The 25516-nt window shown below is 39.0% G+C and overlaps 1 protein-coding gene across 2 annotated transcripts in view; it reads left to right on the forward strand.

The window, feature by feature from the left end:
- LOC131029910 (uncharacterized) overlaps nt 1-17881 on the forward strand; it is an 84328-nt gene extending 66447 nt beyond the window's left edge. The window contains exons 3-5 of one of the 2 annotated variants that reach the window (XM_057960586.2): nt 17066-17139; nt 17267-17359; nt 17546-17881. In XM_057960586.2, coding sequence (XP_057816569.1) covers nt 17066-17139; nt 17267-17359; nt 17546-17558 — 180 coding nt within the window. In that variant the 3' untranslated portion in view covers nt 17559-17881. The remainder of the gene's footprint in view (nt 1-17065; nt 17140-17266; nt 17360-17545) is intronic. The other variant, XM_057960585.2, reaches the window with a different exon arrangement.
- The last annotated feature ends 7635 nt before the right edge of the window (nt 17882-25516 follow it).

Here is a 25516-nt window from a genome sequence, read left to right on the forward strand (position 1 = left end):
ACAACAAAGGGTGAAGAGATTAGTGTGCTTTGGATGAGATAGGGAGATACACTAGTATGTTCAAGATCTTAAGTGCTTAGCCATCAACCATCACATGTAGGTAGGAAATATAGACAAGACCCTTGCTCCTTACCTTTGTAACTTATCACTAAGTTGAACATGTTTTCCAAGGTGATTAGGCTCTCAATAATTTTGTTGGAATTGAGTTGAATGATTTGATCATTAGAAACTTCTTCCATCATATTATGTCTTCATCATAGTTGAACATCTGTCAATGCATCATGCTGTAAGATACAGATGGGTGGACAACCAATTTGATATGGAAATGCTCAGCTAACTCCTTGCACTTACTATAAAGGTTCATTGTTTGGTCAAAGCTTGCTTCAATGACTACCATCTAGTCAGCCTTAGCATTTTGCTCTTTTGAAATGGTTTGAATATTGAGGGTATCAAAACACTCCAAAACATCTCACACGTGGTGCCTATAATCTCGAATTGCATTGTGCTTGGTGGAACAAATTGATCTTAGTTGATGCTCTATGTGTTATATATCCTCGAAATAGACAGGTTCTTGATTTTGTGCTTGTTAGCAATTTGGAGACTAAGAATAAGGGCTTTATCATCTATAGTGTTATTGGTATAATTGAATTGAAGTTGATAAGAGTTAAATGTCTTACTCCTCAAGGGAGAAATAAGCACAACTCCAACACCATCTCCCGTTCTACTCTTAGCATTGTTTAATTGAAGCTTGTAGACCTCTTTGGACGAATCTTCTTCTTCTTTAGCCATAACAGGGGGCACAACTTATTCCTCCCCATTAAAATAGGTTTTGAGATTGATTTCTTCAAGCTCATCGAGATCTTCAAATTGTTGTTTTAGCAATTCATCATTTATAACCCTTTTAGTCTTATCTTTATATTGGTCATAATCTTCTGTGACTAGGTCATCCTTAGAATGGAAAGTGTATGGTGCCTTGAGTTTTCAGCAAGAGCTATGGCCTTTGGGTCTTCTCTATCAAGCCTCCAGCATTGTTCAAGATGTTATGTTGTGATAGGTTCTTTATTGATCTGGATTTTGGTACCATACTTGGTGGTTCTGGTCAGGTGCATCCAATCTAGTGCTACATAGCCTTGGATCTTTGCTGTAAAGTCTTCGAAGAGATAGTGAAGAATGCAAAATGTCAAATATGTGCATATCCTGAACCTTGTGATGCACAGGAAGTCATGAAATGCTATTGGGAAAGCTAGTAATGCATGTGGTTTTTACTAGGTTGTTGTCCAATTGAGTGATCCCACAAATCATCAATTCACACACAATTTTGAGGGCATTTGCTATTGTCTCTGGGATCCACTATGTAGTTATGAATGAATTTATCATTTACGATCAAAGTGAGGTAAAAGGGTTTCACTTACCTTAACTTCTCCCGCACTCCCTACATGGAAAATGCAAGGAGATTCTTCCCTTGTGTTCTTTAGGTTGTTCTACTATTTTCTTTTCTATCACTTCGTGGTTTGTTGAAGCAAGTCAATCTTTCTAGTGAGCAACACAACTTTCCACATTAATAATTTTGTTGTTGCCTTCTTCATTAGGTCAACAATATTGAACTACCCGCTAGTCTGGACATGGTTTGGCTTGCTATGAGCTTCTTTTGGATTCTTGAGTTGAATGATGCAAATCCAAACTATCCTTTTTGGGAATCGGAGTAGGCTTAAACAATTTTAGTGGCACTTTTCTCATCATTGAGTGGCCTCAATTGACTCTAAAGGAATTGCAAAACAAATTGTCTTGGGGGATTTGGCAAGTTGGCAGCTATTCCTTAATTTGTATTAAGGGTGATTGTCTCACTGAGCACTAGTTACTTTGAATAGGCAAAATGGTCTTGGGATGGACCACTCAAAATCACCTTTTCTTTTGTGTGTTCTACTTTCAGTAGGAAATTTATTAGAGCCATGTTATCAACCCATGCTAGATAAGTTGTGCACGCCTAGGCAGCATTGGAGTCCTGTACAAACTATGAATAGAAAGATGCATAGAGAACTTGAAAACCCTACTATGCTCTTTGGCTAACATGCAAACCTTTGTGTGGTTGAATGCCTTCAAGAAATCTGCACACACTGAGCCAAAAAGATGTTTGGGGCTGTTTGGGGATTTGCCTCAGTCAAGTCCATGCTTTGGTGTTTCCATCTCCACAACCGCCAAATAGATAGATAGATCAAGAGATAAATAGACACAATGATAAAGGATTTATAGACAAGGGTTTGATAAATCCCAAGATGCTCAAAGACACAAGAGAGGTATTATCAGGAAGGGTTTAGGAAGGCAAGAAAGTTGCAAAGGTTGCTATTGTTGCCGGGAATAATCATTATGTTATGTTGTTATATTATGTTTATGTTGTCGTTGGTAATAATGAGTTATGGCGGTCAGTTAGTTAGCCGACGGGTAGGTAGTTGGAGTCACGACGGTTGTGTTGCACCCCTTCGGGTATTATATATTGTGTACCTTTTCTTCGAGTTGTGGTTTACCCTTGCGTTGACCAACCACACTCTCCCCAGGATGGCGTCATAGCCTTTCTTCTTCGAGGGAATAACCACGAAATCTAACAAGAATGGTTGCGTACCAATTGTCACTTGCTGGGCCATCAACAGGCCAAGTGGCTTAATGCCGTGTTGGTCTGCTCCCACCATGTTGAATGTGGGTGGCCACAGGGTGGGCTTCCCCAGCCGCTTCCATGTTTCTTCTGGTAGTACATTCACCCCAGATCCCCCGTCCATAATGGTGTCCTTCAGAATGGTCCCACGGATACCCATTTCTACCACAGCTGGGTGTCTACAGCTGCTCAAGGCTAGTAACATCGGGTCAGTCAAAGGGCTGACGGAAACCTCCACCTGTGGTGTACTCTTCGAAGCGGTTGCGGGAACCCCTACCTGTGGTGCACTCAACGATGTGGTGGCGGGAACCCGTATTTGTGGTGCACTCGACGATGCGGTGGCGGGAACCCGTACCTGTGGTGCACTCGATAATGCGGTGGCGGGAACCCCTACCTGTGGTGCACTCAACACTGCGGTGCTTTGCACATTGGTGAGGATGGCAGTCCTCAATTGTGGCATAGAGTCTAGAATCTTTTACCTTTATCGGCACCTCTATTTGCAAGATTTGCCCAATGATGTTATTTTCCGCTTCCGTACGGGATGATGTACTCGCCACCTCGTTGTCCCGTCGTTCGGCTCGTCATCTCGCGTTCAATATTGGCCTTTGCCTCCCGTAATCTCTCCTTCTCCGTACGGGGGTTAGGATAAGTGGCTTTTTTCGTCTGGGCGCGGGTGATCGCCAGTACTTCTTTCTCACCAGTCTTCTCAGCCTTCTCAATGTTGAGGAGATTAACCCCTGCCTGTGGGCAATTTGCATCCTCATGGTCACCTGGCCCACACCATCGGCAGAGGTGTTGAGGGGTGGCTTCCTTCGTGCAATCACGGGCGAAGTGCCCCCACTGATTATAGACCCTACATTGGATAATTGGCCGGCCCTTGGCGTCATACTGGATATGGCTTTCGTTATTGTTATTGTTGCTATTCCTTCCACCGCCGCGTCTGTTGTCCCGGTATCCTCCAGATGATGCCGTTGTGTTAGTATGTTGGCCGGTACCCGCTGGTGCGGATGTTGTGGCCTGCTCCGTGAACAACACTTGGTTTATTTGCGTACTTCGGGTTTTCATGTTGTATGGGCACTCCTTGGTGGAGTGTCCCATCACTTGGCAAATCTCGCAGGATGCCTTCTTTTGGCAAGTACCCTTTGTGTGCCCTTCCTCTTTGCACTCAGTGCACCATATGTCCCCTTCGTTCCAACCAGTGCTTCTCATTATTTTGAATTCCTTTCTCATTCGCTCCATGTCTTTCTGGAGCGCTTGCACTCGTTTGCCAGCCTCGTCGTTGCTGCTGCTTTCCTGTGAAGAGTCATCGTCCTCGGATGAGGATTTATTACTTTTCTTCTTCTTTGATGTTTTGTGTTCGCTCTCCAGGTCCATCGCCCTATTATAAGCGTCGTCATATGACGTCGGGGGTACAATTTTCATCTTCCTCCGTAGGGAGGATTTCAACCCTTCAACGAACCATCGTTTCTTCAATCCATCTGCGGGTTGGCTTTCCAGTTTACCCAAGAGTTCTTTCAGCCTCCGACTGTATGCCCGTACTGTCTCCCTGGTACCTTGTTTGGTGCCGTTGCCTAGACGAACTCGGGAACGGAAGACACGGATGGCGCACGGACACAACGGGCCTACCTGTTGGTGAAATTTACCCAGAGGCCGATGACGCGCAAAGGGAACAATCGTCGTGGGACGCAGAGCGTGATGGCAAGAAGCGAAGGGGAAATTGAACCTTGTAATAATCCCGACACACTGCTGATATAAATTGTGGACGAAAGGCAAAATAAAAAATAAAAATAATAAAAGTTTTTTTGTGTACATGGCGTGTGTTTGCTGTGTATGGAAGTGACTTATGCCCAATAGACTAAATAAGGACAAAAATAAAAAGATACAGAGTGACGAATGGGAAGTGGCACAAACCGCGTTGAATCTCAGACAACAGATAGAACGAAGGCGTAGGCTAAGGCAGCTTGCCGAAGGACGACCGGCTGAGGGGTTGCCCGAAGGGAACCCAGGAGGTGTCACGGAGGTTGCGGAGGCAGAGATAGACAGAGAGAACTACACTGTCTACACTGTTGTAGGGCTGCTAGAAGGAGTCATGGAGGGTGCCGAAGGAGAACTCTACAGTTCGCTAGAATACCACCATAGGGTAAGAAGCCGCGAAGAGTTGGTGGAACAAACAAGGCGAAGTCTAAACCTGATCGATGCTACCAGAGACTTGCTAAAGAATTTGTCCATTTCAGAGGACAACCGGAGGGAGACACCGGAAGGTGATGGTACGACCGAAGGTGTCGAGGGAGCACAAGGGTACCGTACGGGAGGCAATTTGTTTGGTTCGGTGTCAGCAACTTTTTCCGGAGGACCCACGAGTGGAGGTTCAGTTGCAGGAGGCGGAGGATCGCCAGGTACAAGCACACAAGGAATTAGAGGAGCGAGACCCAGCGGTGGGATGGCTAGTAAACAAAAATTGCCAAAGTTCACAGGGGAGGGCAAGGAAGACCCCTTACGGCATTGCCGTACATGTGAAACCATTTGGTCCGCCAACGGAGTAACAGACCAGGATGACTGGGTACAGCAGTTCCCAACCACGTTACGAGGAGTTGCCATAGATTGGTACTCCGATGTGGACAAGCAAAAAGTGGCCACGTGGGCCAATCTACAGAAGGAATTCACGGGGGAGTTTCGGTTGCTCCGTGATGACAATGAAATTGTAACGGAGATATACAGTACCAAACAAGGTACCAGGGAGACAGTACGGGCATATAGTCGGAGGCTGAAAGAACTCTTGGGTAAAATGGAAAGCCAACCTGCAAATGGATTGAAGAAACGATGGTTCGTTGAAGGGTTGAAATCCTCCCTACGGAGGAAGATGAAAATTGTACCCCTGACGTCATATGACGACGCTTATAATAGGGCGATGGACCTGGAGAGCGAACACAAAACATCAAAGAAGAAGAAAAGGTACACAATATATAATACCCGAAGGGGTGCGACACAACCGTCGCGACTCCAACTACCTACCCGTCGGCTAACTAACTGATCGCCGTAACTCATTATTACCGACGACAACATAAACATAATATAACAACATAACATAATGATTATTCCCGGCAACATCATCCCCCCCAAGAAAAGAAGTCGACTCCGACGACTTAATACAAAATAGAGATGAACGGCAGGAACTACTGACGCCAGTCGGGCCCGGATCTTATACACTTGCTGCGTCCTCGCCTGAAAACCCTTTTTTGCTACCATCCAATGCTCAAGTGCGGATTTCACCAATATTGTTTCCTTTGCCATCACAGTCCTCCTGTGCCTAACCCAAACTTGTCTGCAAAACACGTTTTTCAGTCTCAGCTTCCAGATGTTGCCGGGAATAATCATTATGTTATGTTGTTATATTATGTTTATGTTGTCGTCGGTAATAATGAGTTACGGCGGTCAGTTAGTTAGCCGACGGGTAGGTAGTTGGAGTCGCGACGGTTGTGTCGCACCCCTTCGGGTATTATATATTGTGTACCTTTTCTTCGAAGTAGGATCATGTTAGTCGTGTCAGATGTAATGTTATAAGCACTTATTGTACATGGACTGTGGAATTAATACGGAGGTTGGTTATTTAATATATTTCCATTATGTTTTGTGCATTTACTTTCTGCATTTAACCGTTTACCCGAGAGGGCAAACATTTGGCGCCGTTGCCTAGATGAACTTGGGAATGGAAGGCACGGGTGGCTATCGAGGACAAATTGGCTAGGGAGACAGTATCAATTGAGTAGCAGTTGGTGGAAGCTGAGACTGAAAAACGTGTTTTGCAGACAAGTTTGGGTTAGGCACAGGAGGACTGTGATGGCAAAGGAAGCAATATTGGTGAAATCCGCACTTGAGCATCGGATGGTAGCAGAAAAGGGTTTTCAAGCGAGGATGCAGCAAGTGTATAAGATCCGGGACCGACTGGCGTCAGTAGTTCCTGCCGTTCATCTCTATTTTGTATTTAGTCGTCGGAGTCGACTTCTTTTCTTGGGGGGGATGATGTTGCCGGGAATAATCATTATGTTATGTTGTTATATTATGTTTATGTTGTCGTCGGTAATAATGAGTTACGGCGGTCAGTTAGTTAGCTGACGGGTAGGTAGTTGGAGTCGCGACGGTTGTGTCGCACCCCTTCGGGTATTATATATTGTGTACCTTTTCTTCGAAGTAGGATCATGTTAGTCGTGTCAGATGTAATGTTATAAGCACTTATTGTACATGGACTGTGGAATTAATACAGAGGCTGGTTATTTAATATATTTCCATTATGTTTTGTGCATTTACTTTCTGCATTTAACCGTTTACCCGAGAGGGCAAACAGCTGTGAGAGATTGTTGTAGCAAGCTATAGAGAGCTATGCAAGCTAAAAAGAGAGAGTTGTGAGAGTCAAGAGAACACCCTAGAGGGACTACATGTAAATGAAAGATGTGTTTGAAAAGAGAGAAAAGGAGGGAAAGAAAAGGTTGTCGAGCTGTTACAAGTCATCTTGAAAGGATTCCATTGACTTGGGTAGGTGACAAGTGGCGAAACGCTCATAAATGACCTTTGAACGACAAAATGTTATGCGACGCTAGTGCATTGTGTGGATGTTCATGCTAGGAAACACTCATAAATGACCTTTGAATGGCATAATGTCATGGGATACTAGTGCGTCGTTTGGGCGTTCATGCTAGGCACTAGTGTCCAGACAAATCATGCTAAAAAATGATGGGAGATGAGAAAAACACATAGTTAACGCAAAACTAACACAAAAGGGGAGCTGTGGAAAAGTGACCTTGAGCATCCTGAGATGGGAAAAGGCTGATGCAAGGGATGAAATGAACCTACATAAATGCTAAGGGAATGGACTCACTAAAGTGGATACAAAAGTGTAGGTGAAATTGTAAGGGTATGCAATTTCTGACTCTACAACTTGATAGGTTTTAAAGGCTATTTTTCCCACATGAATCACACTATTCTTTGATTGTGCGGAACAAGAGAAACATTCACTAGAGTATGTCCACACAACTTGAATCATCATAACTAAGTTTGGTTCAAGGCTTGGAGATAATATAATAAAGTAGTGCCATTAGAGGGTCTAATCTTCATGACAATTTGTTGTCTTACTAAACTAGAAGTTTGAGTGAAATAATGTCTTTTGGGGGTGTGCTTGATGGTAGTGAGCTGCTCCAAGAGAGAGATGCTACCATTGTGTTCTTTGAAACATTATCAAAGTAGCTAGTGCCATTGATCTTGTTCATGAATACTTATAGTGAGAAGTGTTTTGAACCACTCCAAGGACTTACCCTTGAATAGGTTGAGGGTAATGGATAACCAAATAAACTCTTATAATTTGGTGAAGTGCACTTGCATTTGGCACATCATGAATTTTCTTTATTGGAGAGATTGATCCACTGACTAAGAACATGGGCAATGCATTGAGCTTGTAAGGTGGGAGAACCGCCCACCAATTCATATTTATAGGACCTTCGATATTCCAAAGGGCAAAAGGCAAAGTCCTCACCACAACCATTGTGGGAGTTGAAATAGAACTACGTTGAATTGGCACAAGGTGAGGTGACTAAGCTTTCTTGGATGAGTGATGTGGTGATTAGACAAAACTAATACTAAGTTGGTTCTTTGTGTTGATTGTATCTCATAAAAACAAGGACAATTTGTGTGATCTAGAGAGTTGGGAGTTAGCAGGAAAGAGCTTTGGGAAGCAAAACTTTAGGCTTCACAACTACATTAATTGAGTTAAAAGTTAAGACCAATACTATACGAGAATTGCTCATGAGTGATAAGTCTTTAAGAAGGTGAGTACAAATAGACAATGTAACCTCAACCTATTGTGTTAAGCATTTATTTGGTAATACAAAAATGATTGAAAGACTAAGTCGAGTCCCGACAAACACGCGAGACAACTTGTGGGCCACTTAAGTGTGTCAGCCCCCTTGCACATTCTAGGGAGGAGTTTTTGGCTTGTGCATTTGGGAGGAGTGGATAGTGGATGTGAATATGGCTAAGAAGTGGAAGGATTGGATGAGATCCTTGCAATACCAATCACTAGACCTAGTAGAGCCTAATAGTGATGTGTTTGTTCTGTAGCTTTATGTTGGTTTTAGGAATTCCAACAACTTGCCAACTCATCCCACCCAATTGTCTTTACCAAAATGTGGTAGGAATCTCTAAAGAAAGCCAACTCCTTATATAGGCAATGTTGGTTTCCTTTTCCAACTCTATTCTGTGAATGTAAGTGTCAATGACTTCTTTTTGGTGCTAATCTACTCTACTCTAAACATGGTGGGAAGAGAGTTAGGATGATAGGGTTCAGCAAAACAAAAGCAAATGAGGTGACACACTAGAAAATGGATCAATTTGGTTCTCCTTTAGAGTTCAACTTTCCATTTGTATTCATGTATGATATGCGGCTGAGACAGGTTCAACTTAATCCTGCAACTCAACTAATATACTCAAAAGTTAAATGTGTTTCATTAACGAAAATATACAAAATTATAGAGAAGACATTCACATTGCATTAATTAAATTACTTCCATTAGAGGACCTTGAGCTGGAACAAAACACAAAAACACTTGAGTTTGAGGACCCTCTTAGGATGAGATCTCAAGCAACACAAAGTACAGACAATAGATTACTTAATGAATCAAGAGATCTATACATAAGAGACTAGGCTTATATTTATACAACAAGGCAAGCCACAAGATCATGCTACCCATAGTGATTTAAGTTGCAGAAATTTGATACAATGGAAGAAAGAAGAAGGGATAAATGTTAAAGAGGAGGATATGCTAGATGATTAGTCATAGATGTTGATTGTAGTGTTGAAATGGTTGTTGAGGATAATTGGGTGGATTCCTTTTTTTGCAATTATAATAGTTCGATGATTTGGAGGTAATCTGCAAATTGTCTAGAGCGTACCCATGAAATTTGATGAATTGTGACCATTGGATGAGTGCATGAAGGGCCATTGGTGCGAAAGACTATAGCATCAATCGAGATATTGTTTGAGTGCACATGCTAGGCAGTTAGGATCTGAATACCCAATTAGAAGGTGACTTTTTATATGTGGTGGGACTAGTGTGGGCAAGTAGGATTTTGAAAAGTGCATCGAGTAAGAAACAAAATTGGGCAAGTTTGAGGGTACTTGCATGAAGGATGGCCTCTTGGGGTAATCCACTTGATTGGAAACGGAATTGGTGGAGGGTCCCATACAATGATGGGGTCTACTAAGGAACACAAGTCTGCACTATCCAATCAAAGATCAACAGAGAACGAGATTTTCTTTGACATAGGAGCTTGAAACTTCTCAAAAGACCTTGAGGCAACAATTTGCTTGCATGGATTCACCAAGGGCCAAAAAATAACTGTCAGGTATGCAACCTGCTGCTGCGGAACTTGGAACACTTGACTGAGGTGGGGAAGGCACTGTGAAGTTCTGCAGTTAATGATGGTGCTGAAATCACGTGTTAACCAAAGAAGTATGTTTTTTGTAGTGATGAGTATCAGCTTATATTCGTTGTACATTCTATCATGAAGTTCTGGAACTATCTTGTATTCAAGCTCATCTTCTATAGGATTTGAGTTCCTCAAGATCAAAAATATAAACCTTTTCCTTACATTGAAACAAAATTATGAACACTTCATAAATATTCCCTAGAGCTTACTTATGAGCATGTGAAACTTCAATGAAACTAAATTTGTTAAAGTTATGCAATACAATAATTAATTAGTGGTCATAATTGTAATTAGTAAAGGATCTTCAACAAGTTTGTCATCAACTTGTTGATCATCACCAATGAATATACACAGCAGTTTTGCCGTTTCAACTGCAGAGGTATTATATATGCTTTGTAGGTCACAAACATTTCCAAGTAAAACTTATGAGACTGTCACTTGCCAATTATTTTGATCTCAGATGCAGGCTCATCAATATTATAAGCCACCTTGCAGGCTGCAATGCTATGTTGAACCTTTTGAATTCCTCACATTGGCATTTTAGAAGTCTGATTTCTGTTATTTGTTTTGGGTTCTGTTGATGGTGTTTTCACGCACTATCGAACACATTTAAAGTATTGAATACTCTATCCTCTCTTGAACAAAGACTTCTCAAATGCTGAAGATGGCGAAGGATCACTTGAGATGACTCCAAGGTTTATGATGTCAGGTCTTGACGTGTTTAATGGCTTCAATGGTGTGATGTGTTTGCTGTACCTTCAAGGGGACTTACCGCAATTGTTCTTCATCAATTTCAAGCTCAATGAATGTTATTCTCAGAATGATGTTAGAATATCGTTCTTTCTTTCTACTAATGGTCTTTGATTAAAAAAAAATGAAAAAGGAGCAAGGTTTAGGAATGCTATGCTAATGCTAATGCTAAGAATGCAAGACAATGGACAATCTCAAGTGAGCTCAACTAAGCTTTGCTTTGACATGCTATGAACATCTCCACAACGCTACTGCAATCTTCTAAGGGTAGCTTGATGATTTTCAAATCACTACCACAAGCATAGATACTTTCAAGATGAAGCATATCAATGATGAAATAGTAATTGAACTTAAACTTTAGCTAAGATGAGTTTAGTCGACTATGCGAGATACTTCACTATCAATCATGCACATGCATCTTCATTCATCTAAAATACTTAAAGCACATTCTATTTTAATATTTTTTGTCTTTTCAAATATTAAGTTCTCTCATAAAAAAATGAAGAAACAAGCAAATGCTCCAAAACTCAATAAGTCACCAACATTGTAATGATTTTATTAACTTTGCAACATCGAGCAACAATCCTTCAAAACTCTTCTAATCGATCCTTTACAAATGAAATGAGTTGAGTTTATATAGTAATCTCAAATACAATGAATGTCCAAGATTAAATCTGAATCAAGGGCCAAGATTATGCCACGTAAACCTTAATTAGGGTTTGTTACAACAAAAACCTCATCTTAGTACAATTTTTTTAATATTAGCCAATTGGAATGTGACATCCACTTGGCACAAACATTGAGGAAAAATCCTCCAATAAGAAAAATGATGCCACATGGGATCATAACAAATTATCTTCTAGAATCTTATTTCCCTTATCCTTTTCTTTTGTTGCAAATTCAACGAATTTGGACGTCATGAATTCAATCTCAGTTATTCTTTAGCTGTTCTTCCAAGTAACTGACTTCTTCTAAAGTAGAGGCAAAGGTTGTCTCCCATCTTGGCCCATAATCTCTAGTCTTGCTGGCAAGTATTGTGAATGAGTATATCATCCAGCTGTTTCTCAGAAGGTGATCCGTCTGTTCCAAAGAATATAATCTTCACTCTTTTAGCTAGCTGATCGGCATCAATATGAATTCCTGCATTCATTTCCTTCTCAAGAATAATCTCAGCTACCTCCACAATCTTGTCATGTATCAAATTTATTGCTCCATCGACCTTGTTGCATCCACTGCTGATATCTTCGAAAATGACCTTCCTCATTTGGAGCAAGTTACACCATTGTTGGAAATTAGGCGATTGTTCATCTCTCAATACTCCACCATTGACCAAAGTTTGCTTAGATAGTTTCTTCATTGCTTGCAATCTTGTCATAGTATAGTCTCTGGTGAAAATGAAAGTATCATATGCTGCCATGAGGATCTGAGTTCTTTCAAGGACACTTACGGCCTTATCAAATATCTTCTCTAATTCCTTCACAAATGCATTTGCCTTTTTGAAAGTCTTATTTATCCAAGTATCCATCAAGTTTGCTGAAGTTCTCATCTTTTCCAAATTGTTAACTGAGTCTGGAGGAAGCAATGGTGGTGGTGTAGCTGAAGGATCATGCTGCCTCAGTGGTTGCTTGAACTACTGGAAGTAATTCTTCAATGCACTCATTTCTCTTTCCAATTTCTTGTTCTTTTCTACTTCTTGTTTCAACATGTCGTGGACCGTCTTCACTGTGTCATTCATGTCTTCCAATGCTTGCTTCGCGGTGGGAGGACCTAAATCAATAGTCTTCAAGTCATATTCTTCTGTTGTGATTTTGCCTTCAGGCTTATCTACTCTTGGAGTGGGAATTTGTATCTCTCGAGATCCTGTGCTATCCCTTGTCATCTTTGATATCTTAGTCGCTTTCTTCTTCTCAATAGTCTCTTGAGTTATGTTTAGGAAACTACCCAAATCAATAGGATCTTCCTCTGCTACTATTACTTCTTTTGTCAACCTTTCTCTGAGCCATGTTGGGATAGCTGATTTCTCTTCTCCTACTTGCACCTCATTGAGCTACTGATCTTCTCAGGGTGGAGATGTTACTTCTTCATCTTCATTTTCGATGTCTAAATACACATCTTTGCCTATTTTGTCATTGATCTGCTCAAGTGGAACTGAATTGTCCTGACTTGATGGTTGCTTACCTTTCTCTATCTTTTCACACCTGCTGTTCTGAACTGTAGATTCCATGGACTCATTCACTCCAGGATCAATGCTCTCTTTGGGTGGTTGATTTTCCTGGCTAGCTGCTTGATTCATCTCTACTTTGTGCACAAAAGAGGTACTAGTGGAAGGGTGGCGTGAACCCAATTTATGCTTCTTGTTTGGAGGCTCTTCCTTGTGACTTTCTTTTCTCTTCCATCCCTTGGAGTGAGCCGACTGGGTGGCACTTCCACTCATGCTTGCACTTTTTGTATCATCATCGGAAGACTCTATCTCTCCCATCAATTCAAAAGTCAACTAGGTATTCTGGCTCTTCAGTCTGGATTTGGATGTCTACCCATTGTTTTGTATATGCAAAAAATGGCTTCATGAGGTCTTCCAAATTGGTGATCTCCACATCAATCCAATTGACCTTCACCTCCTTGTTTTTCTCTTGCTCATATATCGGTTGGAGGCGTCTTCCACTATCTTGCGCTTGATCTGGAATGTCGAAGACTTTGCACGTCCTAATGATGTCAATAGGTAGCCTTGAGCACATTCTTCTTCTTACGTCTAGATCATCTTGAGCATTCATGAAATGGTCTTCCAATTGTAGCTTGTGTTTGTGCCTTCTTCCACTAGATCTTTTAATACTGTTGTAGGGATCAAAGCTATCTCTAGAAAAGTATGGAATAAGAAGTAGAGATTTCAATTATTCTTCCACTTTCTCTACCGCTTGTAGGGATGGACACACTTCTAACAACTACCCAACTGAAATGGGAAAAGGGGTTCTAGTCTAGTGTCTATTCTTCTATACTTTGTTATATGTTATCAACTGCCTCAGCAACTCAAGCAATACTATCTTTTCAGTAGGATATCTTGGTAGCATGCAGGGTGGACAAGAGCATCCTTGAATCCTTATGTAGGTGAACTTGGGAAATTGGATAAACCAAGCACTGGACTTCTTTATTAGCTCCTTTGCTTGTGGGGATAACCTTTGATGAATGACACCTTGCAAAGTTATTGTTATATGCATCATGAAGGCATTTTTCACTCTCCTGTAATGTGCTCTGCTAGGATAATGCAATTAGTGCATGATTTGCATGCTCTCAATTCTCTAGCTCCCATACCGACTGGACCTCTATAAATTAATCCTGCATATTCATGAGCTTTGGCAAGCGAATATATGAGATATGAACTCATGTAGAATGTTTTGGTTTGTGCAAGTCTCTTGAGTTGTATGTCAAGGTTATTGCTTATAATTCTTGCATAGTTGATCCTCTCCTTTCTAGTCGATATGATCTCCATGAAGTAGAACATCCAACTCTCGAACTGGGATGCTTGAGGAGCTCCCATGATTCGGTTGAGCAAAGTGATTAAGTCACTGAATTCCTCCTTGAAATCAATCCTGTGAAGCTTGGTAGGTAGCTTAGATATGCTAGGCCTGCTCTTTAATAACTAATACTTTTTGATTATGCCGAGGCATTTGTTGAGATGATCATCATAGAATGCCTGTGCTGCTTCCTTGCTTTTGTAAATCATGCCATTGAATTCGGGTATATGGAAAGCTTCATTGATAGCTGTCTCAGATAAGTAGTCAAGTTGTCTACCATCATGTGCTATTATTGTTCTTTTGCTCGTATCATAGTGTTTGGCACACTCAACGATCAATTCATTCCACTGTATAGTTGGAGGGAAGCCTGCTGCTTTCACTATCCTGCTTTTGATCATCTTTGAAATCCGGAAGGCTTGGTGGTATCTAAGGGGCCTTGGAATTTCTTCATGTTAATTTGCCCGAGGTTGGTGTCCCCTACACTGCCCCAAAATGATGTAATTCTGGATTCCAGTGCCTCTTTGAGTCTTCCTTGATGAGAGCCTGCCGTGCACCTGCCCTGGTCTTCGGGGCTGCTGTGCGCTACCTGTGAGAGTTGCCTAAGTTAGGGTTTTGATATGATTATAATGTCAGTTTTGCTAATATGTCTCAAGGTTAGTAATTCCTTCCAAAAAGCTCATAGAATCGTCAAAATCACTGATGAATTACAAAGCCCTAGATGAAGATAAAACCCTAGACTTGTTTTAAATCTAAAAATTACGATCTAAATCAATGAATTACGCTTCTGAAGCATGCTTAGATTATCAAAAAGTAATGAACAAAGCATCCCATAACTAACCGCATGAAAATAATGAACAAGAAGCTGAACCAGTGCTAAATTAGGGTCTGATTTCAATAAAGATGGTCAAATGATGGTCAATTCAGGCCTGCAAACAACTTCTAATGTGGCTGGTAACTTCAAATTGATCGTCTATTTGGCAAAACTGTCCTTATGCTGATGTGCTTTTTGCTATGACAAAGATGTCAAATGCTGATGTTTATCTGGTTATTGATACAAAATCGCTGATCTTGTGTTTGATTGCTGTTCTTTATGTTGAGAAGTCAAGGGTTGCAACAACAAAGTTCACTTTGTGTTTGAACAAGATTGTATTGATTTGAGAAGGAAGTCGCTGATGGCAAATTTGATGATGCTAAGTTTGAACTCGCTGATGTTTGAATGTCAATCACCAAGCAAAATCGTTAAAGTGCTGAAGCTTGATTGAAATCGCCTTGCCAAAATCGCCATCAATGGAGAGGGAATTCGCTGTCCTAACAATGAAGACCTTGGCAATATTTTGCTTGAAGTGGAATCACTGCTTGACTGAATGAATTTGCCTTACCAATTGTATCTTTATAGTGGCTGGAACGGGTGTGATTCCTCATCACAAGGCCGACTTGTGTTTTCATTTAATGGTTTCCAATTTTGATTTTCAAGGAACAAAGCCGACTTGCATCTATCAAATTCAAATTGAACAAAAAATGTTTCTCCTCATTGTGGGGTCCTTTCTCAAGGTGGCACAAAACTTAAATGCTTCTCCCTTCGCCTTGAATGCTAGATTGCACTTTTACTTGGGTGATGGAAGTGTGTGTGTGAGGTTGCACTTTTGGTGCTTGATTGGAAGTCTTAGGTCGCGCTTTGGAGGCCCGACTGGAAGTCTTAGGTCACGCTTTGGAGGCCTGACCGGAAGTCTTAGTTCGCGCTTTCAAGGGAACACTGGAAGTCTTAGAAATGACTCTAATTGACCCATTCAGCTATCTATTGTATCTGCATCTATTTTATCCTCACAAGAACGTCTAAATTCTCTTGAATGCCAGGGGGCACTTGGTCTCCAAATGCTTTACTTGATGATTGCAAGTCTATTGTGTTCCATATCCTTCATCATCATACCTCGTACATATCGTATCTTTTTAGTTATAGTGATGCAGTCTAAGACATATTTTTTCTGATTTTCTTGTGTTGATTTACCATTAATATTTCGTTGAGTATGATTATGAACTTCGAAATCCACATTAATGATTTCTGTAGAATGGTTTGAAAACATGTAGTTATAGGCTGTATAATTTGGGTTACAGCATAGGTGGCCTTGATATCACATTTGACTATGAAGTGCATAAAGACAGAGAAGAAATAAATTATGTTTATGTCCATGAATGATCAAAAACTGGTTAATGGGACTGGAATCTACAACTGTTATAATAGTGAATTATTAGGACAGAAAGGGCCCTAAACTCAAACAAAATAAAGCAAGGAAAAGCAAGAAAATAATGAAATGGACAAATGGAGGTAAACTTAACTCAGTAACCCTGAAGACAAGTACACATACAAATAGCTGTTTGAAGGGAGGACCCCTCAAATGTGGTTGACCAATAACATGGAGTTTACCCAAGTTGGATCAGGAAACTTCAGTTTGGGTTATGAATCATGATGCTCATCAAATTTTAACTTTAAGTTCTTTTGGTTTTCTTACAAATTCTTCGGGATAGATTACATGGTTTGTTTTTGGATTTATTTACTTTGCAGTCTTTTACTGGACTTTAAATGTTTTCTAAATTAATGCTGTTTCTTTAATAAATATAAGACGTCTTTAGAAAGATGAATGATAAATCAATGTATTGATTTTTGGTTATATGCCATTGTTCTCAGACCTGGGTAGTTTACAAGGAGCCCACATGGATAGGTGCATTCATTTGGACAATTTTGTTAATTTGCCTTGGCAGGTATATAAATTCTTTTCATTGTCTGATAGGATGCCCTCTGGAGTCCTAATTATGCAAGCATAACACCTTTCAGTCTGATTTGTAATTACAGATTTTAGACACATAAAGATTTTTATGCCTTGTGCAGCATGGTGACATGCTGGTATATTGCCATTCAGCTATTCAAAATTTCACCTCAAGACCCACTTTATCTAGTCTTATTGAGGGATCGCCATGCTAGGTAATGTAATCAATTGTGTTCTTGTCATTCAAGTCTAGTTTTTAATTTGGTAATTATTACAAGTTCATTTACACATTTATTATGTAAATTCATGAAATTATGTGATGACAATAATTTTAATTGGTTTAATAGTAATACCATTACTTGGATCTCTAAGATGAACCAGACATCTAATTTTTGTGGCAGGAAAGGTGGTTGAGCAGTGGAATCTCAAATGTCAGTGGAACCATATAATTTCACAATCAGGCACAAGTTACGAATCTTATAGCATGGCCGTGTTAATCTAATGCTTATATGATTTTATCCTGGTATATAAATTAACCTTTATGTAAATGCCATTGCTGTATATATATGCAATGCTAAAGGCTCCCATGTTCTAATGCTTGTCTCAAGCTCATGTTGGCAGTGCGAAGTGGTGTAAGTATAAATATGACGTTTTTGTGTGATTATCATAAATAGATACAACTCTATCTTTTGACAATTACTTCTATGTAATGGGCATCTATAATTTCTTTTGGGAAACTTTGCAATGTACATAGTCCAATTTGTTCCTTGTATTTTCGTGAAAATAAACCAATAAACTTGTGTTCAAGATAAGGATTAATTTGACTGGAATCAAAACTTGTGCTTCTATTTATATCAGATCATCTTTTGGTGCCTAAAATTCCCATATGAATAAATTTTGTATTTGTTGCCTGAAATCTTTCGGTGCAGTTCTGTCATGTCCCTTTCCTCTAGCCGACCTTAACACCCCAGTGAAGTGTTTTTCAACACTATATATAAGCCAATTTCAAATCTTGGCACAAATTTTGTCCCATAACCCATTATCTCTACAAGATGCCATCAAGAGAGCATAAAATTAGAAGGATTCGGTGAGTAAGAACAAGTTCTACTCCAAGAGCGCACCATTGGGTCAACATAATAAACCTTTTCATAAGGTTTTCCTTTAACCCAAGACACTGCCTCCTAAACCAAGCAAGATGGAAGAGTACAAAAAATGAACTCCGAAAGGGAAAAAGTTATGCTTTTCTTGTAGAAAGCCTTAGGAGCCAAGATACACTTGGGAAAGGGACAGATGTGCTACATAGAGGTGAATTTCCAATGAGGATTTAGATAATAGAGCCTAAACTTGAGGTTGTCGTTGAGGTAGAACATGAGGGTAAGGGAGAAGGGAAGTCATCAGGAGGTGCACTGACTGCACTTTCAGGGCCACTGAGGTATTATGCCTTTTGAGCAAGAGGAATCTTATTGTCATGCCCCCACCATGATGGCATTTTATATACAAAGGGAGTATTAAAAAATTACGAGCACCTGACGAGTGTATCCAGGCTAGCCAACCTGTTCATATTTAAAACAAATTAAATCTAATTTTGTACAGGGTTGACTCCCTTTGAATGAAGACTAAGGGTGCATATTTAAGAAGTGTGCGATTACCTAAGGGCATCATGAAAAAACAATAATAAGCTGCAGTTACAGAAAACTAGGGTACTGATCTCCTTATTTATAAACAATGCAGCGATTTGAATTAAGGGAAAGAACTGAGTAATTAATTAAGACAGCGATCCATGATGAGGTGCGGACTAATTATGATGACTAGTAATTAGCGATGGGACACCAATGAGGAGATCCGATCCCACCTGAAAGGACAGCCACTCCAAGGCTTGCACATCTGGAGGGAAATGATAGGGTTTAAAGCCATGAGGGGAAGAAGACAGCAAGGGCATCAAAGGAGATAAGACATTCGATCAAGAAGTAACTTTGAGTTTCTTAATTAATAAAACTAGACTGCGGACTTATAATTGTTCAAGTCATTATGATCTGGCTGATTTATCATCTTGTCTTCTATGCATAATAGAGTAGATATGTAAGATATTTAATACTTAAAACAACGAACTAGCCCATTATCGAGGTGAAAATTTACAAATGAGGGATGCAAGAAGCTAAGAATCCATTCAGGTAGAGATACCCAAAGTGGGGCTGGGAGGCCGAATGGCGAGTGTAATCCTAGCTCTTGGTCTTGATGGAACTGCTTGAGGCTCCTTGTATGATCTCCCAAGAGGCTTTATAATGTGGATGGATTGTTAGGGAAAGTATTATTGAATCCCACATGTAGTGATAATTAAGATAATGTTCCTAACCATAGTAGGAAAGATCAATTTTATATCTAACATGATTGTGGGGTCTCAATTAGGATCTAATTGATAAATGATATATCTTTTTTATATCTTACATTACTTGGGTTTGTGATTTTAGGGCAGAAACTAGGGCATTTGGAAAAGGGGACATTACAAATGGTATTAGAACTTTGATCCTGCCATCCTGTAGGGTAAACATGAATCAATGAATCATTCTTGTCATTGAGAAAGAATCTAACAATAACTATATTTGCGCGTGTGCTCTATGTTTGCATATATCCATGTGTATGCTTTGTGTTTGGTTCATATCTGATGTGTTCGTCTACTCCATGATTGTCTATGATATTATAGGCATATTCGTATTATCACAAGATTTATATTTTTGGCTGGTCTAGAATATGAGAATAACTAGAGTGAACCAAAAGAGATTTGAATTTATTTAGGAAAGAACATTGCATTTAAGGTCATAGATGTGTGCCATCTCTTTAATCCTCATCTTAATATATAAGTTCTTGCCTTAACATTAAAAGATATCTACAATATTGGGCAAACATTGGGATAACCTAACCATTTATGAAGTAATTCAAAACAAAGAGCAAGAGAAACTTACAAGTCTTGCCAACTCTAGATTGTATTGTTATGAAATTTGTTCAAAATTGCAACTAGGGTAATATTAGAGTTGTGCAACATAAGCTAATTACATCATAAACTCTAGGGGTTGATTTGGGTTCAATGAGCATTAACTTTTCTTGTGGACAAGCAAATTTCGGGAAGGGCAGAATGTCATGCCCCTGCCATGAGGGCATTTTTATATACAAGGAAGTATTAAAAAATTGCAAGATGCCGACAGAGTGTACCTAGGCTAGCCGACCTATTGATATTTAAAACAAATTAAATCTAATTTTGTATAAGGCCGTCTCCCTTTGAATGAAGACTAAGGGTGTGTATTTAAGAAGGGTGTGATTGCTTAAGGGCATCATGAAAAAAAGAAGAAGCTATGATTACAGAAAACTAGGGCATCAATCTTTTGATTTATAAACAATGCAATGATTTGAATTAAGGAAAAGAACTAAGTAATTAATTAACACAATAATCCATGATGAGGTGCAAACTAATTATGATTATTAGTAATTAGCAATGGGACACCAATGAGGAGATCCAACTCCTCATGAAAGGACAACCACTCCAAGGGTCGCACATCTTGAGGGAAATGTTAGGGTATAAAGCTATGATGGGTAGAAGACAACAAGAGCATCCAAGGAGACAAGACATTCAATCAAGAAGAAACTTTGAGTTTCATAATTAATAAAAGTAGACTGCAGACTTTAATTGTTTAAGTCATTGGTATGATGCATAGTGCATTCTAATCTGGTTGATTTAATATATTGTCTTCCATTTGATAGGAAGTAGGATTGTTATGCAGATATCATATTGCTATTGATATATATTTATGTTGCTATTCTTGCCATTATGATGTCTATGCATAATAGAGTAGATAAAGATTCTTTAATACTTAAAACAACGAACTATCCAGTTATGGAGGAGAGAATGTACATAAGAGGGATGCAAGTAGCTAGGGATCCATTCAAGTAGAGACACCCCAAGTGGGGCTCGAAGGTCGAATGGCAAGTGTCATTTCGTGCTTTTGGGCCTGATGGAACGACTTGAAGCGCCTTGCATGATCTCCCAAGAGGCTCCATAATCTAGATGAATTGTTAGGGAAAGTATTATTGAATCCCACATGCAATGATGATTAACATAATGTTCCTAACCCTAGTAGGAAAGATCTATTTTATATCTAACAAGATTAAGGGGTCTTAATTAGGGTCTAATTGGTTAATGATATTTGTATTTTATTTCTTGCTTTACTTGGGTTTGTGATTTTAGGGCAAAAACTAGGGCATTTGGAAAAGGTGACATTACACTGTTAGGAACACAATGAATTTTGATTGAAGTGGGGCTACTCACTATTTCATTGTTGAGGGTTTGGTGATTAGGATGGGATTGAGGGCATATGATTTTGAGGGATTCAATGTTATAGTGGTTGATGGGCTTAGTATTCTATGCAACAAAAAGATTTAGCATCCTGATTGACCTTAGGGAGACAAAGTGCTTTTTATGTAATTGGCAAATTGGCGAGATGTGGTTTTGGGTGTTGCATTCACTTGACAATTTTTCCCATAACTACTAGACTATAGAGTTGAGGTTCAAATTTAAAGGGGGTGAGGCGGTTCTTCAAAGTCCATCCAATGGGGCTTTGAGGATTTTATCAACTAAAAGAATGTAGAGGTTTTTTTGTAGGGACTAAGTGGTTTGGCAACACAATGTTTGATTACATTCACAAGGTCATCCAATGGTGGGAGATCTTAGCATGTTGACATCCAATCCATCTTGGATTAGCATAGCAAGGTGTTCAATGATATTCCTTCAAGGTTGCCATCAAATATAGGCTTTTAACATGTTATTGAACAAGAGGAAGGATTGAAATTGCTCATGACTAGAATTTATTATCATCTTAGGAGGCACAATGAAGAGATTGAGATGGTGATTAAGGAGTTGTTGGCTATGGGACACACGATTGAGCTCTAGCCCATTTTCCTCTTTCGTGGTATTTGTCAAGAAGGATGGTATCATGAGGATGCACATTGATTATAGAACCCTCAACAAGAAGACAATCAAGAACTCTCTACTCCATTCCCAAGATTGACAAGTTGATAGATCATCTTTATGATGTGATGTAGTCCAAGATTGATCTAAGATTAGGCCATCATCAAATAGGGGTAAGAGATGATGATGTGCACATAATAGCTTTTAGATGCCATTGTGGGTATTATGAATTCTTTGTAATGCCATTTGGGTTAACTAATGCATTAGCCATGTTTTAGTCTTGGATGAATTAATTATTTATTAAACAATTGTTGAAATTTGTGCTAGTTTTCTTTGATGATGCCTTGATTTATAGTAAGACATGGGAGGATCATTAGGTGAGGTGCTTGGTATTCTAGAGCAACAATCATGTGCCAAGGAATCAAAATGTGATTTTGGGTTGACAGATATTATATCTAGGGCATAAAATTAGTACCCAAGGGGTTAGCATGGGCAATGAGAAGATTGAGGCGATCTAATAGATTGGCCTCCACCTAAGAACACAACACATTGAGAAGAATTTTTTGGCCTTCGTAACTATTATAGGGGTTCGTCGAGTGATTTTTGTAGCTAGGCATCTCATTGATGGATTTGATGAAGGGAGATTTCACTTGGGGTGCTTCAACATATAGTGTTTTTGATAAGCTTAAAGAGGTAATGAGCTCATGTCCTTTTATGACTATTTTAGGATTTTCACTTCTTTTTGTTTTAGAGGGATGTTTTAAGAGGGGATTGGAGTGGTTTTGATACAAAAAAAACATCCCTTAGCATTTGAGAGTAGGAAGCTCAAGGAATTAGATGTTTTTTTCTATCTATGCCAAGAAGATGCTAGCCATTATGCATGCACTAGTGAAGTCCATATAGTATTTGGTTTGTGGAAGATTTCTGGTGAAAATATATAGTAATAGCTCAAATTTCTTCCTCAATCAAAAGGATTTGAATGATAGGCAGCAAAATTGGATAAGTTATAGACCTATGATTTTAGCTTATGTTAAGAAGAATAATATTGTGGTTGATGTGTTATATAGGAAGCCCTACTTGTGCTCCATGATTGTTATATTTGTTGATTGGAGAGTTTCTAGAATAGCTAAATATGCCAAGAACACATTTGTTATTGATATTTTAGATGACAAGATGCAACATGATAGGTACATGATGGTTGAGGGCATGTGATGACAATATTAGTGGGGCATCCAAGGTATTACAAAACATACAAGTAGGTGAAAGTTTTTTATGAAAGCGACTCAAAGGTAATGTTTTGAGACATGTGACTTGTTAACAAAACAAAATAGAGTATGCATTTCTAGTTGGGTTGTTGTAGCCTTTACTCATTTGACATAAAAATTGAGATATATCCATATACTTTATCACAAGTATTCCAAGAATACATTGTAAGGATTGTTTTTTTGTGATAGTGGATAAACTCACCAAGTATGCTAATTTTTATGCTATATCTTTGAAGCATAAGGATCCACAAGTGGCTAATTTGTTTTCTAGAGGTGTTTAGACTACATGGGCTGCCAAGAAATATTGTAAGTGATATAGACAATGAGTTCTTTAGCTTATGTTTGCATGAACTTTTTTAATTGATAAGTACATAGTGGACTCCAAGTGTAATGCCCTTCTCATTTGCAACTTTGAGATTTTTCGATCTCAACATTATTTTTTGACTATGTATTAGGTGGTGCTTGTGCTTGTTGCTTTGGGTATTTATTATTGTTTCAACTTCGCCATTTTTGTTGTTAGCCTTGGTTATAGCTTTTGTGTTGCACCTTATTGTGTGTTTGGATCACCTACATGCTTTGAGACGATGCTCCTCAACATGTTGGTTGTTGGTGTTTTGTATGCATTGAGATGCATGCATGGTAGTGTGCCAAGTTCCTTGTGAGGACTTGATATATTTTGTCGATGTGGTAGTTCTTAAGATGCATGTGTGATGCTTATATGCTTGGTTTATCATGACGTTTTATTTAATGAATATGCATATTATTACCCTTCTTGTGAATAAATGTATCCTAATTATATGGCATGTAGATGCATTGGTTTATATTTCATATGGTGTACCTTATTGGGCAATTATGTCGTGATTCAACTATTATATATTGAGCAAGTGTGCTTGACATGTCTGTTGAGTACGTAGAGCTAGATGATTTTTTTTTCACTTGATTATGCACTTTTAAGTTATTTCCTTATGATGTTTATTTCTAAGATGTCATACTAGGCTTTCTTTTCTTATTTCTCAATCACTGGAATCAAGTATGGGATGTGTCATGTTTGACTTGTGTTAACTCGGATTTGAATAATAGGAAATCCCAAAGTTTGTTTATGTTGTGAGTTATATGAATTAAATGATTGCATATGTTGTCTAATGAAATATTTATCTATTCGAAAAAAAATTATATGAAGTTAATTATTTTCAAAACAATTCCTTTAGATTGGAAATATATAAATATTTGATTTAATCTTTTGGTAAAATATAGTGTGTTGATGTGTTTTTCATGCATTATGCAACACATAATAAAATACTAAGTATTCTATCCTCTCTTGAACAAAATCTCCTCCCAAATGCTAAATTGCATGATCAAATGGGATGACTCCAAGGTTCCGAATGTCAGGTCTTGACTTGCTCTTGGATAGACTGAGTGTGTTTGATGTGATATTGTTGGAACCACAAGGTGGACTCACGTTGAATCTTGAATGCATGAATGTCGCTGGAATGTGAAAATTAACTTGATTTGAAAAAATAGAAAAAGGATAAAAGGTTGAGAAAGTTAATCTAATCCTAAGAATGCAAGAGACTATGAATGACTTGGCGAGATTCAACCATGATTTGGTTCACCATGCAATGAACAACTAGGTAAAGCTGGTGTGATCTTCTAATGAGATCGAAATGATGTTCAAATCACTACCAAGGACATAGACACCATCAAGATGATGCATATCAATGAGCAAGTAGTAATTGAAGTTAAGATTATAAAGAGTTCAGTCGACCATGCAAGATATTTCACAATCAATGAAATATTGGTGGTATGAACATAAGAATTCCACCATTGACCATTCACAATAGCTTCCATCCATCTAATTATCACCATCTAACATGAAGATCCAACAAGAAACCATGCAATTATGTAGAAGAAACAACACATTCCACCATATCTTCAATGACATTTTTTTACATGTTTGTTAACAATTTCTGCCTTCTCCCACTCTACTTTTAATTGGTAGTTTCTATCAACTATTAACTTGTCATTCTTGAGTAAAACTGTTGCCAAAGCCGAAGAGATCAGAGATTCCTTCAACCCTAGGTTTGAACAAATTGAGAAGGCCCCGACAGAGATAAAAACCAATGACAATGCTACAAACCAGAGAATGGCAA

The sequence above is a fragment of the Cryptomeria japonica genome, chromosome 3, assembly GCF_030272615.1.
Source record: "Cryptomeria japonica chromosome 3, Sugi_1.0, whole genome shotgun sequence".
NCBI classification, from domain to species: domain Eukaryota; kingdom Viridiplantae; phylum Streptophyta; class Pinopsida; order Cupressales; family Cupressaceae; genus Cryptomeria; species Cryptomeria japonica.